Here is a 19812-nt window from a genome sequence, read left to right on the forward strand (position 1 = left end):
TTCAGGTTAGAGAAGACCTGTTTGAATATTTCTGCTTTGGAGTCTCTGTGCTTCCTGGCACAGATATTTCTGGGACTATCAGCTGGCTTCTCATCTTGCAGATTCAAAGTGTAGGTGTATGAACTGGAAGAATTCACTTGTGTTTGCCCCTCTAACAACCAAATACAGAAGTATTTCAGAAGCAGTCTTCCAATACAATTGAATGATGAAGAAAGGTGAGATGGATTGACAAGTGGAAAGCTTTGAGAGCTACTGACTCAGCCCAGATATGCAAACAGATTTATTATTATACATAAGGATAGATACTTGAAATCTAAATTGCCCTGTGAATCTGAATCCTAGGTCGTTGTAATCTAGCTAGTGGACTCTTCAAATACATCACTTGTTTGGTGATAATAAAGCAAGTTTCTTTTTTTCGCTCAGGAGTTGAATAAAATTTGGCTTGTTTTTCAGGTCATTTTATTGATAGCATATTACGTTAGCCTTTTTGCAGGCTTTCAGACCTTGTTGGTACACAGCTCTACTAAGATTAAACAGTGGTAAGCAGAGTTTCAAAATTCTCGAAGGAACTTCAAACTCTACCTGACAGTGTGAGGAACTGTTCTTGGGTGGTTGGATAATGGATAAGGAACTGATTTCTCTTCTGTGTTTCTGAGAGATGCCTTCAATAGCTGATTAGGATGGAGATTTAAATATCTCCTTTTAGAGAAAGTATTTATTCTCATAGAAAGCAGAGGCAGTAATGAGAAAAAGATTTAAAAAGAGAAGAACAGAAATTTTTCTAGACCTTTTGGAAATTAGTACACTGATATAGTTACTTGAATGAATATAGCATTAATAATTGGACCTTGTTTGAGTCTATTCTGAAAATGTGTTTTAATTCTTAATCTAATCTGATTCTTTACAGGCCTAGAATCTGACCTCTCAACCCTTGTAGTCTGGCTTAGTAAAAACCGATCGATAAGACATTTGGCATTAGGCAAAAACTTTAACAACATGAAATCCAAGTAAGGATTTTCTTTCTTTTAAATAATAAGAGAATGGATGAGGAGAAGCTGCTGATTTCATCACCTTCCTAACTTTTCTTCCCTCAGAAATCTCACTCCAGTACTTGATAATTTAGTTCAGATGATTCAAGACGAGGATTCAGTGAGTATCTTTCTGCCTACTATCATCATGTGTATTTGTACCCTCACAGCCTATTTCTGATAATTGTCTTATCTGTGTTAATTTGCTGCATAAGGTTTGATCACAGTCCTGCACAAACATATCTGGCATTTTGGGTTTGTGTTTTTTCAAATAGTGATTTGGATTACATGTAGCATGTAGGTGAACATTTCTGAAGATAGTCTTAGAATCTGTGCTTGATGAAAAATACTCATTCTAAATAGTTGGATGTATATAACCTGGTTGCTTTAGGTCTAAGCTATACAGTCCTGCTGGTACGAATTTTCAAAACTTTTGTGTCCTGATAAGAGATTACAATGGTAGTTTTCGCTGGCTGGTGATACTCCTTCAGTAACAATTTTTTTTTTTTTTTTTTTTAATTAGTAGAATGGACTATTTCCTGATAGGTGTTCTTGGGTATTAACTTCTTTTCTTTCTTTACAAAATACAAGGTCACTTCAGTGGAACTCCTTTCTCCTTCGAAAGATGCAAATAAACTGTTCAGTGTGCTGTTCTTTACTTCTCTTAGTACATTAATCATGGGAGCAATTTCATAAAACCCTTTCAGAGTGCCTTGCTGGGATGATTACCCACTTTCGTAATTGCTACACTCTTTCCTGATCCTGAAAGACTTTTGTTGTTGGATTTGTATTGTTGCTGTTCCTGGCATCCTCGTTTTGGTTAGAAGGGAATCTTAAGATGCTCTGTTATTCTCATGCTTGTCAATCTTTATTCATCTATTCTTAGTCTATTCTTAGTCCTTTCATACTCCTTAATTTCCTGTGCAAGTAACAAGCAAACTCTGCTTTCCTCATTCTCCAGAGATAGCCGACTGTAGACTTCACTTTTCTGAACACCTGCTATTCCTGTTGTCTTTATTGTCTCACCTCCAAGTTCATGGTCTCCACATTAACTGCATTCTTATTTTCTCCTCCCATCTGTGTCTGTACCCTGGCAATTTTCACCAGGATTTCTGATGTCTCTCTCCATGCAAGGTCATTAGACCCATATTCTGTGTTCCCCTTTACTTAGTGCTTAGTTGTATTTGAAGTGGTTTATTCAGTTGGTCCTCTATATTCACTGAATCCTCTTAACTGGGATTAGTGGTACTGGTTCTTCTTGATTCTTTGCCTTTCTCCACATTTTGTTATTTAAAATGTGGGATGTCAGTGTGATATGGAGAAGTGCTGCATACAGATACCAGAGCTGATTCTAACTCAGTTAACACCTGTAATGAAAGCACCTTAATAAAAGTCCTTGTTTGCACGAGTTAGTTGTAGGATTGTGCTAAGTAATGTATTGGTAGAACTCTGTATTACCTCTTGTACCAAACTAGCCTTTTCATTTTGTGCTGTGTAACTACCTCCTTCTACTCTTATTTCTAAAGGGAATGCTACAGGACTGTCTTTCCTTTCTCTCCTTTCCTTTTGATACTGTACTGAGGAGTATCATTTAATCGGATAGCACCTGCTTCTTATCTTTGGACATTTATCTCTGTCCTAACCCATTTCTCATGCTTTATCCTTTCACAGCTGTCCTGAAGACTAAATCACAAGCAAATGTAATGTAGTATGATTTTTCTCTATTTCCTTCATCCCTTTGCTCTATTGCAGATGAACATTTCTTCCTACTCAGACCATATCCTAAAATACCTCTTCAACATACTCTGTGTCCTTTTACTACCCAAATCTTCTTCTTAAATATGCTGTTGTTTTGGTTTTTTCCTGCCTATTTTATGACTGTCCTTTTCATACTACCTGGTCTCAAGAATAAAAATTTGCAACTTTCACCTTATTGTCCTCTGTTAGGTGTTACAACCTTATGTTTATCTTTCTTGGATTCTGTTTCTGAAGCTTCCAGGTCATAGAAAAAGTGGCTGCTAAATTTTGCATGTATCATTCTTGCAGCTCTCCCTCCTTTGCACCATTAGCTTCCACTTTTTGCATTTATTTTCAGCCTGTGGGTGATGTCAGCTGTTGTTCCACTTTCTGCCTTTTCCACTATTCAGTGGTCAGATGTGCTCCTGTAATTCTTATCCACCATTTTTCACGACGTAACCTACACAACGTGTTCTGTAGTCTCATCCTGTTTTCAAACAGTGTTACAATGAAATAATCTGCCAAAAAGTTATTTTATTTAGGTACTTGAACCATCTCCCTTTCATGTCATGCAGTAACATTTGGGATATAGCATATGATCCTGTTGGGGTTACCATGTCTCTTCTTTCCTCATGTTCTTTTCTCTTGTTAATCCTCTTCAATGAAGGAATCTTGTTTCTTTTTGTCTCATCAAATGCTAAAATCAGTCTGAAGCATCTCCTAGCAGCTAAAGAATTCAGGACAGATGCTATAGCACTATGGGAAAAAGATGTTGCAGAAAGCTACCTGGAATTGTCCTTGCTGTACCCTGATGGTCCTCGTTCTACCATTACTATGAGTTTACTGCCACGGGACATTAAAAAGTTAAGATGAAACTGGGGAGATGTGATGTTGCCCAGAGCACACTGCCTGATCAGTCTTGCCTGCAGGCTGGCACAGTTTAGGGACTGCACATTATCTGCATGGAAAGCTGAAGTAAGAGGCTTTAATCTGAAATAGTCATCTGCCAAATGTGTCTTCATGTATTTATACACCTTTAAATAGCTCTGTTGCTGTGTTAATGTGAGTCATGAGAAAAATCATTTGAACAATCAGTAGCTTGGTTCTACGACTGTAAAACTAGAGCGATGCGCAAATCTAATTCTACACAATTTAAAAGCAGTAGTAGTAACCTACACAGCAAAATTTCTCAGGTGTTTTATATAAACAAGAATGTAATATTTAGATTAATTTTTGGGGTTCTTTTCATGTCTTCTTTCCTTAAGTAGATGCTGTACTGTGCAGACTATAATATTGTATTCTTACTGTGCTATTTCTTTTCTTGTTGCAAAATCTGATGTTACACTGCAAGTATGCGGTATCATTACTCGAAGTGATAATCACTCCTGCATAGGTGCAGTGAATTACTAGTGTGTTGAATATCTTAAGTTGTTAGCTCAATGTTTTTTTCAGAATTGGCTTTTTGAGGGATTTTACAGTATTTTTGTACTTAAGAAAAACAAACTAAGTTTGATTTAATTCTTAAACATATTCCAGCAGAAGTATGGCAGAATCAATGAATAAAATCATAGAATTTCTAATTCTGTTTTCTTTACTTTGAGAATTCCTCTTCCTTAAAAAGATTGTGTTAAGAGACTCCTCTGTATCGGTGAAGTATTTATTTTCTGCAGCAGAGACACTGAAGTGCTCCTCAGACTTCTGTTTTCTCAGTACCTAACTAAACTATTAAGTTGTTACAAGAAATGTGTTTGTAGGCTATCTAGAATATTGCCCATATTTGTGGGGAATTTTGTTTTGTTGTTTGTTTATTTCATTTGTTGTTGTTTGATTGAGTTTTTTACTGTAATGGTCAGATAATTTAATGCATATTTAGGTGGTGTGAAGGTGTCAATCCTTGCAGAACACAGTACAGAAGCATTTTCAGTTATGTACTGTTTTGTCAGTGTTGAATGTGAGAGGTGAGAAATCCTTTCCTGGGAGGATATTTGAGGTTTAGAAAAATTGGTATGCAGGAGGGATCACCTGCAGCTAACTTACTTGAATGCCTATTTCTAAAGTGACACGTGAGAAACAGAAGAAACTTCACATTCACAAGCTTATTGCTGATTTCTGTCACTGCTGTGTTGCGCTGCTTTTTTGTGAATCTGTTGCAAAAGGTCTTCTCAAACTTGTGCCAAGAGCTCTTAAATGCCATTCTAAATGTGGTTAATTAATATTCTTTAGGGTACATATTGTAATAAAATTAGAAAACATAGACTAAAGGCATTAGCATAATAATTTAATAACTCCCATTTAAAAATAAAACCAGCATGTGGCTTGTGTTATTGTTAGACTTTTTAATTATAAACCTGCTGTGCCTTCAAATTTTTATGCTTTTCCTCATTTATAAGTGCATTTCTTATTGTTGCAAGCTTTTTAGTTATCACTGTAATCCAGTGGTGTCTGGAGGCTAGAATCCCATTGTATAGCAGGTACCATGCAAGCACCATGGACCCTGGAATGTGTGCACAATTTGATTGGTTTATTTCCATTAATCTAAGCTTAAGCATCTAATGTAGGTGCCATGGTTCATTGTTATGAGATGACAATTTTCCTATGCTGGCAATTTGGAGATTTTAGGCTCCTAAAGTTCATCCTCCAGTACATGCTTAAGTGAGTGTATAATGACAATACACTCCTCTGCATGGACTCACACTTGAGCAAGGGAAATATTTTGTGGAGTTCTCATACGTCACCAAAGACAAATTACAATTTGGGGAGCTGAAATATCTCTGCAAGACATGGGGATAGACAGACTGTAGTTCTTGAGCTCCTGCTGTTGACTGTTGAGATACTGAGAATGGAGGGAATACGGGCATTTTTAGAAGAGATTTTCTTAATGCTTAGAGTGTGACTTGCTGGAGCCAAATAAAGTAGTTTGAGCTTAACATGCTACATAAAAAAAATAAACTTACTGAAAGATATTGCAGTTGCAGATGTCAGAATACCACTGTGAATAATATCTATTGACTTATTCATTTTAATAAATACTCATTACTGTTTTGGATTTCAGACCTGCTACAATTTTCTGTCTGTTTCCTCCAAAAGTCCATGCTCTTTGTTAAAGGAACAGAATCACTCCTAAAATTGAAGTAACAATAAGAAACCCTTTAAAGAAAATGTTAGTTTTAACAATGCCTCAGATGGTACTTTTCCTTTGGGTAAATCTCAGCCTGAGGGAGAAGAGGAGAGTTGTAGAAATTTTTATTTCTCACTGAAAATTCTAATGCTGATTTAGCAAAACCTGCTGGAGACTAGAATTTGTCTTGTGAAGCTGGTGGTTGTTGTCTTGCCTCTTTTGAGGGTCCCACTGTATTCTGAACTTAATAGGACTTGGGAAGTTGGAGGTGCTGCCACTTAAAAATACTTTTTTCACAGGGTGTTGCAGTTTAATCTGAGAGTGTGTATGTGTTTGACACCTGTGCTGTAAATTGTTGACTCCCAGTTTATCATGTGTTGCAGGGTCTGCAGCAAACACAGAAATAACTTTGATGCTTACTGCTGTCTCCAAGAGTTTGGGGAACTTGTAACTTCTTTTGGTTGATGTTTGAGGAATGAGTGCATTATCAGTTCTTGTTATCAGTGCCTTTTCTATGCTCCACAGCCTCTACAGTCATTGTCCCTCGCAGATTCCAAGCTGAAGACTGAGGTCACCATCATTATTAATGCCTTGGGCAGCAATACTTCTCTTACAAAAGTGGATATTAGTGGAAATGCCATGGGAGATATGGGAGCAAAGATGTTGGCAAAAGCCCTACAGATAAACACCAAGCTCAGGTAAGGAAAGTGTATTTGCAGTAAACAGTAGAACGTCTTAATAATACTGAGGTTGTTGGCTTATTCTCAAGCTGTTTCTCTTCAGAACCCTTCTTGATACAGCCACTTTATAGTGTCTGGAAGGATTCTCATCCTTTTTTTCTTAAAAAAACCCAAACCCAGCAGCAAAAAAAAACAGGAGAAGCAAATTGTCCCTACAGAAACATTTCCGTAACTGAAACTGGAGAAAATAGCATTTTCTAAATTTAAACAGAAAAACCTCTTGTTGGAACCAAAAGGGTTCTAAATTTCCTAGAATCACAGGAAAAAAAAAACACAAACAACTACATTGTTATAGAGCTCTGGATGTCATTTAATCCAATGTCCTTTTCAAAGCCAGGCCAACTTTAAAGCTATATGGGATTGCTCAGGGCCTTGTCCAGGCAGGTTTTGAAGATCTGCAAGTACAGAGATTCCATGGTGTCTCTGGGAACCCTGATCCAGTGTTTAGCCACTCTTCTCTTCTTCTCCTCTCTCTCTTTCACTGGAGACCTTTCCAGCAGTGAAAATTCTGATACTTGGGTAGGAAACTGAAGTAAGTTATTCTTTGTCTTCTGGAGTATCAGTTTTCGAACTGAGAGCATGTGGAATTCAGAATGGGTAGCAGCATGGACCATCCATCCTTCTTCTCTCCCCTGCCTACCATGTTGATGGACCTTGGCATCTCTTCTCTGCGACTCCATCCGCCCGACAACTTCACTGCTTTTTAGCACGTCTGGCACTGATGGCTTGAGAGTTTCACTTTTTTTTCTATCCAGTATGTGATTTGCAAACAGTAAAACTCTTAATCAGCATGAATCTGGATGAGGACCTCTAAATATGTCACCCTCATCAGGAAACTAATCCTCACTCCTCCTCTTGTCAGACTGTACAGATGAACTGTCCTCAGGGTACTGTCTGTGTAAAGAGACTACTCTGTGCTTGGTCTCCAAGTGTTTGATCCCTGAAGGGTAAGAAGTTCTCCAGAACAGTCCTGGCTATTTGTTCAGAGGCAGAGATCCTGGTCTTTGTGCCACTATGCCCAAACTGAATATTAAAAATGTCAAGAAAACACTGGAGGGATGGCTTAGCTTTATTGAATGTATTAACCTGAAATGACCACAGTATCTGAAGAAATAAAGCTTTGATGGATTTCAGGATGGCAGACTGAAATGTTTCGCAGTACACTGAATGTCACAGTTGACATAATGTCACTACAGTCTGTGGTGTGATTACAAACTGAATAATGCAATAGTAACTTTTTGGCTCTGCCAAAAATGTTATAAAATGACATCCAGGTAGAAAAATAAACACATTTTTCAGTAGCAGAAATATCCAAGATTTGACCCTAAGCATATGATCTTTGTAGGGTGAGTGTAAAATCTATCTTCCTCTCTTCCTTACCTCCATCATTCCATCTAAAAAACAGAGGGATTACTGTGCAACAACAGAAGGATGTCAATACTTGTGAAACTCTGCCATCTCTCTTTTTTTTCTCTTTTAAGCACCACAAATCTTTGTTCGTTTTTAAGACTTTTTTTTTTTTTCAAAACAGCTACAACTGATACTCTTACAGAAGCAAGATTTATCCGCTTGTCTGTCTCTTCTGACTACTAATGAGATCTTTGAACATGTGTTTGCAAATTGGCAGGCAGTCTGCTTGAGTGGTCTGAATTGGGGGAGGAGGGGCAAGGTTTGATCACTCATATCATTATTGTGTATTCAAAAGAGCTACAATTTATGCACCTAACCTAATGGTTTATATTGACAGCTACTTATGTTGCATGTGGAATCATAGGAACTGTATGATGAGCCTAGTGCAGGGTTGAATATGTAATAGCCTGCAAATTTTGACAACCAATCAACATGATTTTTTTAAATACATATAACCTGTGTAGAGATTGTTCAATTACTGCGGTTGTCTTGGTTTTTGGTGGCAGCCTGCAAAGCAGACATTTGTTTTGTCTGCTTTGCAAACAAGAACTTTGTTTTTGGTGCTGTTACTTGAAAAAGCTGGAATTCATCTCCAAATCTTTCTATTAGCTGTATTTTAGAAAAGTTAGGTTTATATGTTAATGATGGAAAATATAGTAGAGTCCCTTTTAAAGTAAGAGAAAGTGAATTTCGTGGTATGTTTGTCCATAACTTCTGTCATTTCAAGGTTTTAGAATATAACTAAAGACAGGTTTTTAAAGCGTTGCCTTCTGCTATACAATTTTGAACATTCAGCACTGTATTATTTCAATATGCAAAGTTTCAATATAGATTTATTTTCATTTAACTTTTATTTTTCTTTCCTTTCCCCACCACTTCTCAGAACTGTAATATGGGACAAGAATAACATCACTGCGCAGGGCTTCCAGGACATAGCTGTGGCACTGGAAAAGTAAGTTCTCGAGCAGTTGAATGACTTGTGAAGGGGCCAAAGACTTACATCCTGAATGATCTGAGCAGCTGCAGTTCTCACCGCAGTCAATATGGTCTTGAAGATGCTGAGTGATCTCAATTTTAAGTGTCAGAGTGTTTAATCTAAAGGAAAATTCATGATTTCACATCCTTCAAAAGGATGGGAAAAGGCTCTGTGGCTCTTTCATCCATACTTTGCTATCAGCATTAAGGCCCTTGAGTTCTGCTGTTAGTGTTAGAATTCTGAATTTAGTAATATTTTCCCTTTTCTTCATTCTGTTGTGTTAATAGCATGCAGAAATTCTATTCTAGTCAGTGAATGAAGCTGTATATAATAACAGAAAATTACTGAAGTGTGCCTTTGTGGTCTGACTTTTTTTCTTCCCCCTAGGAAGTTTAAACTAATAGTGATGATCTCAGGAATTGCATTGTTCTTTGTAATTGCTCTGGTCTGGGTCATTTTGCTTCCATGAGTTTACTCACAGATGCAGCCATTACCAGTGATGGATGCTAAATTGCTTTCATCTCTCTCCATCTCCATCACATTTCTTTATATGTTATTACTTTTCTTAAGAGAGATAAAATATGGATTTAAATTAAACAGCAGTTAAAGTTGTTTCACATCATTAAATCCGTCAGATAGGAGCAAAGGCTCTCTTTTAGAAGGTGAAGGTAACCTACAATTGCTACTTTTTAGACAAGATATTTGTAAACTGTATAACTACTTAAGGGACCATCTTAAACCTTGGAGGGGTCTGAGGCTAGAGCTTATGAAGTTACTAGTTTTATGCAACTTGTAGTTATATCCTTGGTTTCAAAATTAATTCAGTTGCACTGATGTGGAAATTACATAAGTGATGTATAATTAAACAAATCATCTTGCAGTGATTCCATTCATAGTAGTGAATAATAATTTGCAAAGGTTATTTGTCAACTTGCAGGCATTTCTCTTTCAGAGAGCAATAACATGGGGAAGTCTGGTAGAAAAGGGAATATACTTATTTTCTGCTTAGCATCAGCTTTTCTGTTCTGAAGTGTTTGGATGAGTAACTAGAAAAGAGGAGGAAATACTAAGGTAAAAGCAAATGATCTTAAAAAAAATGCTGTAGATAATTGTGTTACAGTGAACTTTGTTGAGGTGGCATCTCATTTACTTAACTTCGAAGCTGAGGTTATTTTATGTTGCCTTACACATTTTTTAATTGTCAGAAGCATTGATAACATCACAAACTGAGCCACAGGCAACAAAGGTTTAAACTTGAGAGAGGGACTGTCAGTACTGGCTGAAAACAATTAGGCTGTAAACAATCCGTCTTGAAGACATTTTGAGAACATCCTTCACCCTGTGTTTCCTAAAAATACCTGAAACTGTCAATATTCTGTAGGAAAGAATCGTTGCTCAAACTGGAATGAAATATACTGAAGTTGCTTGGGCATATGTGTCGTATGTGTTATTTTGAACTTAAGAAAAATAGTCATATACTAAACCACAAAAAAAAAAGAGAAGAAAGCTAGACTTCAGTAGTATGGAAGGAGGCTTAGGAGAATTGGGAGGGATTGTAACATACTTCAAAACAGACCAGAGCAATCAGAATATTGTTTCTGTCCCCTTCTCCCAACTTTTCTTTGTTTATAATCGTGTGAAATGTTATTCCTGCAAGGGAATTCTGGAAGCATGGCTGTTGCAGTTTGCCCCAAGGGGGTCCCAGGCAGCTAATGGGAGATGCTGAGAGGTTCTTCTGCAGAGTCCAGTACAGGTGTCAGTTCAGGGGAGCATTTTAGAACAAGCCTCCTATTCAGCCTGGCCAATTAAAATCAGAGACTTGTGTCTCTGTAATTTTAATGTACAGATAAGCATGGCTTTGCCAGCCCTAGAGCCTGCTTTGTCGTAGGACTGATAGTATTGTCCCATGTTCATTCCTAAAAGATTTTTTTTTCTATATGGACTGACTGACGAAATAGCTTAAATTTCAATAACTGATGAAAAAAGTGCGGGGTTTATAGAGGCCTACAAATTCTTCCCATAGCAGTGACATGAAAATCACACACTGACCTGCAAATCATATTATCTTATTCCTGGGTTTTTTTTTAAAATAGACAGTAAAAATCACCACCACAGCAGGGAGTGTATGTCATGAATGGAGCAGAAGTTATTACGAGGGAAATAACATATGATGAAATGTAGGACCATTGTCACACATGTTTGTACGTAGAGGGAGAGGTTTGTTAGGACATCCTTTCCAGTCTTCAGCACCTCTCTAAAATTATCATCCTTTAAATATAGGTATTTTACTGTGTGTATGGTGTGTTATGAAATTACAGGATATTGAATTAGAAGGAAATGTACTCTATACAGAGACAAGTGGAGTGTTAATATAAGAAGAATGGAGGAATCTTTTAGACTTCAAAGGAAACAGAGAAAAATGAATAGTGTGAAGATAAATACTTCTCCTAATGATCAAAGTTGAAAAGCGAGCTTTAATTCCTGACTTTTTTCCTCTAAGAACTGGTTAATTCTTAGATGAAAATCAAATAGCATTTGAAAAATTACTGTCTGTTTGAAAGGAAAACCAAGTACAGAGGATTTCCTTTCTTCCTTAGGTAGTGGTCTTCTAAAGTTTTGCTCTCTGTGATTGTGTCTCCATGAATCTCCGTACCTTTCACTTTCCCCCCTTCTCCCCTTCTGCTGTGTGTGTCCATGTGTGTGAGGGAGGGTGCACTAAGCCTTTGACTAAATTGAATTTAGCATATAATTACTAGCATGCAGAACTGGCAATTATAGATTTCAATGAATGGCATGCTTTAAATGTCAAACAGCTGTAGAGATCCTTAGAAATCTACAATTTTTTCCTTTTAACTAAATAAATACCCCACCTGCCAGGTAGTAGTAAGGCAATCAGTGAGTTATGTAATTATTATCTGTCTTGGAGCTCGGTGTCTTGACATTTAAAAGTTTCCACATGGTGATGGACAGCCAGTTATTCACTGGTTAGTATTACATTAGGACACATCACAGAGTCTGTATAGTTTGCAATGTTCTTTTGAGGGCAAGACAACTCAAGAGACGAATTAATTTTCTGAACTGTGATGCAGTGGAAAGTTGGACACTGAAATCACAGGGCCCTTGCTGAGTCAGTATGAGTAACGTCCTGCCACTGACAGCTGTACATGTTTGCATTGGGGAAGAAACATAGAAGTCTTCCATTATTCACTTAAGATAAAGTGTTGGGTAGTATCGACAAGGAATCAACAAGTTTGGCAGTTAAGAAGACCACTGTCCTTCAGAAAGTAGTGTTCCATGTGGCCAAGCAACTGGGGGGAGAGGAAGTGAAAGAAGCTGGAGTGTCATAGTATTTAAGGTTGTCTGCTGGTGGAGTTACTGCATTTAGTGAGGAATGGTGGTGACTCCGTGAAATTGCCAACTCTAAAATGTTCAAAAATAGAGGGTTCCAACATGTTTATGTAGCTCTGAGGAATAGGAACAGACAATTACGGGGACATTTGCAGACAGCTGAAGAGGAGAAAGATATTTGCAGGAAAATAAGGATTTATGGAAATAGAAGGATAATTTCTTTTCCAGGTTTTACAAACTTCCTGCTTTTTTTTTTTCTCTTCATTTGTTCAAATCTGAAGGTGTACTGGACATACCACTGCATGTAGCATCTTAGGTGTAACTGCTACAACAATGCAAGGCAACTTATGTTCTCAGAGTTTAAATTGCAGTTTTTGACTCAAGACCCTTATCTTTATTCTCATATTGCAGCAGATGGACAAAAACTACAGAAATATTTTGCAAAAAAAAAGTCAAATGCCAGAGAGCAATTGTCTACATAAAACAATGTGGAGATGCTATGCTTATTTTGTCAGCTTTTATTAAAAATTCAGCAAGTGTCTCAAATTGTTATAAACACAAGAAGTTATTAAATGGTAAATTTTCAAAGCTCAGTCTCTTAGTTGCTATCTTGTCTGTTACTGAATATTTCCATTTAGTCTTAGATCTGATAAAGTTGCCAGCAGGCACTGATGCTCTCTGTTCTGTTTAGATATAGGAGAAAAATAATCTCACCTTGTGTACAGAGGTACAGAAGGCAACTAGGCCTTAATTCAGCAGCCACTGGGCATTGACCACGTAACTGCATTTTTTGCTTTTCAAAATCTGCGCCTCTGTCTAGAAGCAAGGAAGAATTTTTTAAACAACAAAAAGGAGCATGCCTGCCTCCAGTTGTCCACTTACAAATATGAAAAATACATTCTTAGTACCTTCCACAAGCAAGCTAGATGACACCTTATTTCTCCCTTCTAAGTTATTCTTCATAATGAGGTACAGTAATTACATTAACTTTCACTATTAAATTTTATTTTCTTTAGGAATTATACATTGAGATTCATGCCTATACCGATGAATGATGCCTCCCAAGCACTCAAAACAAACCCTGAGAAAACAGAAGAGGCACTTGCAAAAGGTATTGCATATACCACCAATGCACAGACATAAAATCACCGAAAATAACGTAGTAATTTTAAGAGACTGAGCCTTCATGCTTGGCTGAGTAAGAATTCTAGGCTAGATTCATGGATTGTTTGATTTGCATAGACATATATGTGGTAACCAAGTGCGCAAGAGCTTTTTGTTCCACAGAATGGTTGAAGTGAAGACTGATGTAATGCAAGGGTTGTAGTGTCAGAAAGTCCTAACTTAAAGAGTGCAAGCTACACCTCGTAGTACTGTGTGCCTAACTACAAAAGGAGAGTTAGAAACTGCATGTTTGCTACATATGTACTTGTGCGTGTTTTCATATGTTTAGAATTATTGGTACACATTTTTGTATATTGGCATAAAAGTGCAGTTAGTTCTGTACAAAACAAAGGATGCTCTTTAATTTGAGGGAGAATGAAAACATTTACTGCCGTGTTAATTTATATTCTATGTGTAAAACTCACACACTGTTGCCCTAAATAAGCAACTGCACCAGCATGTTTCTTTAGGATGAAAAGGTGTTGACAGTATCTGTAGCTGTTCCACTTGCATGAGTATAAAGCTCCCAGCTGACTTTTAATACAGTAATCTAGCAAGCTCCAAATGAGCCTCCTGCTCAATCAGAAAGCATACAATTTACATCTCTTTAATGCGTAGTTTACCTTCAGCCAGGGTAAGGTCATAAAACCTTATAATAGTTCTTACAGATAACTGTGATTTAAAAAGCAAACGATCCTTATTTTCAGTGAAGGAATTCTCACAGGGAGAAGGACTGGTAGTTAGCACCTTTTTCTTTGATGCATGAAAATGATCTAAATTCTGCTTTTAAAATCTGAATCATAGGGGATGGACATACTTCTTACATCTCATTTAATAAAATTGTCTGGGTTCATATCTAGGAGCGATAGGTGCATTTCTGAAAAAATACTGTGAAGCCTCTGGCCATGAGGATTTAAATTCTCTGTGTTAATTAGGTGTTACGTGCAAAGAGCATTTTCTTTTAGTCATATTAAGTTGCTAAAGCTGTTAGACCCTGAGTTTGTTTTAACATGTGTGGTTCAGGCTTTCTTTACACAACACAAGGACGTTCTCTCCCAAAAAAAGTAACAATCTCAGGAGTGGTGCTGTGAACACAGCTAATTCCATGCGTATAGGAATGAAAGCCCGTCTGCATGGACTGAGCTGCCGTGCCTGGTGTGGGGACAACTGAACCATCTGACTGACATCTCAGTGAGCTTCAGCACTCCACAGCTTGAGTACAGTGAGAGTGCTCCTGGCGTTAGTCCAACACCAGATGGACATAGCAGCTAACCTTCCAAGCTCCAGTATCTCTGCAGCACACTTTACCTACCTAGTGTGGGAAAACTGGATAAACCCTGTGTTACTGTGGGGCTTTGGTCAGAATGTTCCAGTTCTTGCTGCTGCTGCTGCTGGTTCAGAGATGACCATCATATTAATGTCTGCATCACAATCTGCTGGCCACTCTACCCATCCTTTTCTCCTCTCTTCTCTTCCTTTCAGACCTTTGATGAACCTTAAACAGTTTACTAATAGGTTTTTTTGACTTGACTAAATTTGATAGAGTCAGCTTAGTGGATTACTCTATGTGCCATTAAGCTGATGATGGTAGGTGTTTACCTTTGAAGAGCACTTCTGTACTGCTTAGCCTTAAGCAACTTTTGAACTGAGGCACTTTTAAATAGTTTATTTCTCTCCAGACATACTGATGTTTAAATGTATCTTTTCAGTGGGCTGAGTGCATCTAAAAGAAATGAATTGACTATCTTGAGTCATCATGGTCTCTACAACATCTAATAGATAAGAGTCCCTTCAAATACTTGTCAAACCAGAATCTGTTGGAGTAATTTACTAAATTGTTCAAAATAGATGACTCTTACAGAAAACAGTGGCAAAAGCACAGTATTTAACCATATTTAATTTGTCTGTAAGTGAATGAGTATTTGCCCATGTGATTATTAAGCACTGAGACACACAGAATAAGGTTTGCAGGTGATAAATAATTAAGCAGTTTTTCTTGTCAGTACCCAATTCTGATACAGCAGCAAAACTGAAAGCAATTGCACTCAGTTTCCTAATCTGGCTTTTTTTTTGTGTTTTTTTTTAGATAGAAACTACTTCTTCGTAATCATGAGACCAGGAAGTACCTACAGGAACAAGCGTATCGGCTGCAGCAAGGCATTGTCACCAGTACCACTCAGCAGGTGAGAACTTGTTCCCTACTGGACTTCTCAGTACCTAAAATCTACCTGGGGAGAGAGTTCTCCCTCATTCTGTCCAAGTACCTTAGTACCCACAAGGCCCATCTTACTTTATGGGTGATAGTCTATTTGGAAGGAAAGAAAGCATTTGTGAGAGGGGGGTCTTATATAGTAGTACTGTGTAGAGAAAGACCTGAGCTGTTATTAAGTGAACTACTGTTGAAACTAGGAATAGTTTGGTTCACTGGTGCTCAGGAGTCTGACTTTTCAACAGGCTTTCATCAACGTGAAAAGCATGATTTGGCTTTGCCAGTTCTGGTGTCTGAACCAGTTGCAGTCTCTCTGCTTAGCACTAAGCAACCATGTAAACATGCCCTTAGCTACCCCCAGAGCAAACAGCCTTAAGAGAGTAAGTCATCATCTGCCTTATTCCTTCAAAAATGTGGGTGCCAAATGGAAGATCTACTTAGAGGGAGGGAGCAAAGGAAAGTAAAAGTCTTCTGTGCTCTTTACAGTCTGGGCAGCTGGAAGGTCTTCCTACCTAACAGAGCCCAAAGTATTGCTAAAAGCCGGGAAGCTTTTGTGTTTTGTCAGCCACTACCAGGTTTCCTAGATGTCACGTATCCTTCTGGTTTTTTGTCCTTGAGAGGTCTACAAGAGTTTTCTGTGGTAACCTATCATTCTCTCTGTACTAGTGTGTTTCTTACCAGAACTCCTCAGGGCTGTTTTCACCTCTACTACACCAGTAAAGAAGCAAGGTGATGTAAGAAGAATAAAACTTGTCACAACCTTTGTTTTAAATTTCCTTATCTGTTTGTTTGCACCAGCTGTGTTCCCATGCAAATAGCAGACTCTAGCAAATGGGAGAGAAATATCTGTTTTGCTCTTCAGCTGAGTCGATGGAATTTCTCTCTGTTTTCTGCATTTTTTGTGGTGATCCTAATTTCAAGTGGCCTTTTATACCTGTGTTACTAAAATTTAATGGGACAGAGTTTTATTACTGGAGCCTAAAATTGTACTGTAACCTCTCAACAGAGAAAACAGTACATGGAGATGTACAGGCACTGAAAACTGTAAGAGAACAGTACCACTTTGTTTTATTCTAGTAATTTATCTGTTCCAATGCCACTTTTTTCCCCTAAGTTACTAATCTCCATATGAATTAATATTAGATCTTTTTATAGCTTGTTGGTTTTAGTTGTGCTTTCCTCCAACACCACACACACATCAGTTTCAGGAAATATAATTTATTGCTATTTTGAAAGTAAAGTTACAGATTTCTGCATTAAATTGTGTACAGTAAGGATGGATTTTAAAAACAGTTTTAAAAGAGAGCTGGAAAAGACCATCTAGGATTGTAGAATTGCATTATTATTCCCAGAGTGTATTTTTTTTTTAGTCCAGATGTCCCAGTGAGATTTTCACTGTCTAATAATTAATTAACTTTTTGTACTTGGACAAAAAGGCCCACCCAAAACCCTTTGAAGAGAAGGAGTCATGTGGAGCAGAAAAGGAGCATGCTGTGAAATTATTTCAGTTCTTGTTGCTAATGATATAAGATGCTAGAACTGTAGACTTTATATGATGATGACACATGCGCCTCAGATGTCTACTTCAAAATGTCAAATAGCCAGTTCTAATGAAGGCTGTGTGGGCTGATAAAGACTTTTAACTATTATATCTCCCTGCCTCATATATCTTAATCAAAGCTGACTATATGTCAGACATTCTTATTGGTTTGTCTTGTAAGGATACAGATATACCGCCCTGCCCTGTGTTTTCAGCATGTTGAATGAATTATGTTGCAGATACAGATTAAGTTCAATTTATCCCACTGTGAAAGGTATGATGGAAACTTCTGCTTTGGTAGTTTGAATTCCCTTGCAACTAGGAATATTTCTATTTTGAAAGAATACTCCAGAAGCTTGTGTGATTGCATTTTGCTTAGATGGGAAAAAATCTCTGATAGTGTTTGTTAAATGGCAGAACTTTCTTTTACTGTCTGAATTTCTTAACAGTTCAGTGATTTCTGGACCTAAGTATTAAATATATCAACAACGTTTTCAGCATTTAAGTTGCTCCAAAAAAACAGAGCAACTTGAACTGGATAACTTGATTATTTGCAGTTATCCTGGGGGTAACTGTTGAGGAAATATTCCAAATTGTTTAATTTTTTCAAATGGTAAAGTTTTATTTATTTTCGCAATGTTTAGATGTGCCCTTATGAGATGTAGTGCTTTTTTGCACTAGTACTGTACTACCTCCAAGCTCTGATCTTGCATTTCCAGATTGTCACTACAAATCTCATCATGCTACTGTTGATTTTCTACCTGGACTGGATTATGTTTGTGTTTGACCAACATTCTGATGTTTTTATCTTTTGTGTGTCTTTTGTTCAAATAGATGATTGACAGGATATGTGTAAAAGTGCAAGATCATCTCAACTCTTTAAGAAACTGTGGCGTGGATGCTGTACAGGAAGATGTCAAATCGGCAGAACGGCTTATGCGGGATGCTAAGAACTCCAAAACAGTAAGCCTTTCCCAGCATACTGGTAGTGCTGAGAGCAGTTCTGTGTATGTTTGCAGCTTTTCTCTTTTTGGGGAGTTAAAATAACAATGTGTCGCAAAAGGGTATTTTTTTCAGATGATCAGCTATAGATAGTATTTAATATGATAATTCTAATTTATAAAGACTTTGATTTAGCCAAATAGGTTTTCTCCTATTTGTCCTGATTTGAAAGCAGGTAGTGATGAGCCTGATTTCTGAAGATACTCTTCCTGTCTTACAGCTCTTACCAAATCTGTATCACCTTGGTGGAGCTTCTTGGGCAGGAGCAAATGGTTCACTCTCCAATCCAATCCAAGAGACACTTGAATCCATGGCTGGAGAAGTCACAAGGGTAGTGGATGAGCAACTTAAGGTCTGTGGATAGGTGTATTACCATCTGTTACATGCAGTAATAACTAAATCTGAGGTTTTCTGTTGCTAAATGCAAATGTACCACACTTTTTTTCTTTTTTTTAACTTCTCAGTAGATTTGTATGTAAGCTGTTTTTTCATTATTAATTTCTTATAACTTTGGACTGCATTATCTGGATTTTTGCTCAGTTGGAATTAAAAGAAAAGTTGCTTTAGTGTTTTCAGTGGGCAGCAGGAGCACATACTGTTTATTATCAACTTATTTCATCTTTTAGAAGGCAAAGACTAATCAATTGCTCCTTCAACCCTTTATAAAGGCATCTCTCAAGCACCTAAACAAGCCTCATGCCCTGGAGAAAAGTACTCAGTAGTTAAGGTGTCCCACTGGAGTGAAAACTGCTTTTCTGTAGGCTCCATTGCAGAATTTTTTCCCCAGTGACCACTTGAACCTGATGCAGATTTTCCACTTTACTGTTTGATTTGGGCAACTTGTATGTATTGAGAGTGCCCAAAGAATTAGTACAGGCAGCTTTGCAGGAAGTCTTTTCACAAATGCTTGTCAACCTCAGTTCTTGAAATAAATGTCATTGATCTGTAATTGTTCTCGCCTGTGTTCAGCCAGCTCCTGCTCAGAAACTTGAACCTTCAGTTACGTTAGCTTTTACTGTATAACAAGCAAAGAAGAGCCATCTTGTGCAAAGCTATCAGTCCGGAAAGAAGACAGAATGGGGGGATTTTAACAACAGTTGGGATCTGTATGGAAGCTGGTGAATTTAAGAATATGACTCTGGGGCAGCTCAGATCAACCTGAGTTTACGACTAAGCTGCCTTGCCTGTGTTCTGTTGTATTTAAACTTTTCAACCTTCATTTTCAGATTCTTTGATCTTTCAGTTGAAACAACATGGAAATGCTTTAGTCAGTGGGAATATAATGAAGAACAATAATAATACCATATTACTAATTACTTTTTTGAAATTAAAAAGTTAATGAGGAGGAAAATGGTGCTTGATTTTTAGTATGTGTCTCCCTTTCCCCATTATATGAAATAAGTGAAGTTTTCTGCAGCCATGAAAGTGATTTATCCATAAGACACTTCCCAGTGGAACTCTTAGGCTGTTATTGGAATGGGAATAGTTAGGTCAGCCCTTCATGCTGGGCTCATGCACTTTAATAAGTTCATCTTGGATA

At 37.5% G+C, this 19812-nt stretch overlaps 1 protein-coding gene across 1 annotated transcript in view; it reads left to right on the forward strand.

Moving 5' to 3' along the window:
• Positions 1–19812, forward strand: part of CARMIL1 (capping protein regulator and myosin 1 linker 1) — a 193274-nt gene that overhangs the window by 121645 nt on the left and 51817 nt on the right. The window contains 9 exon segments of the mRNA XM_032681955.1: positions 908–1007; positions 1095–1149; positions 6409–6581; positions 8917–8985; positions 13374–13468; positions 14545–14585; positions 15612–15704; positions 18105–18233; positions 18493–18624. Of these exon segments, the coding sequence (XP_032537846.1) occupies positions 908–1007; positions 1095–1149; positions 6409–6581; positions 8917–8985; positions 13374–13468; positions 14545–14585; positions 15612–15704; positions 18105–18233; positions 18493–18624 (887 nt within the window).

The sequence above is a fragment of the Chiroxiphia lanceolata genome, chromosome 1, assembly GCF_009829145.1.
Source record: "Chiroxiphia lanceolata isolate bChiLan1 chromosome 1, bChiLan1.pri, whole genome shotgun sequence".
In the NCBI taxonomy this organism is placed as follows: Eukaryota; Metazoa; Chordata; class Aves; order Passeriformes; family Pipridae; genus Chiroxiphia; species Chiroxiphia lanceolata.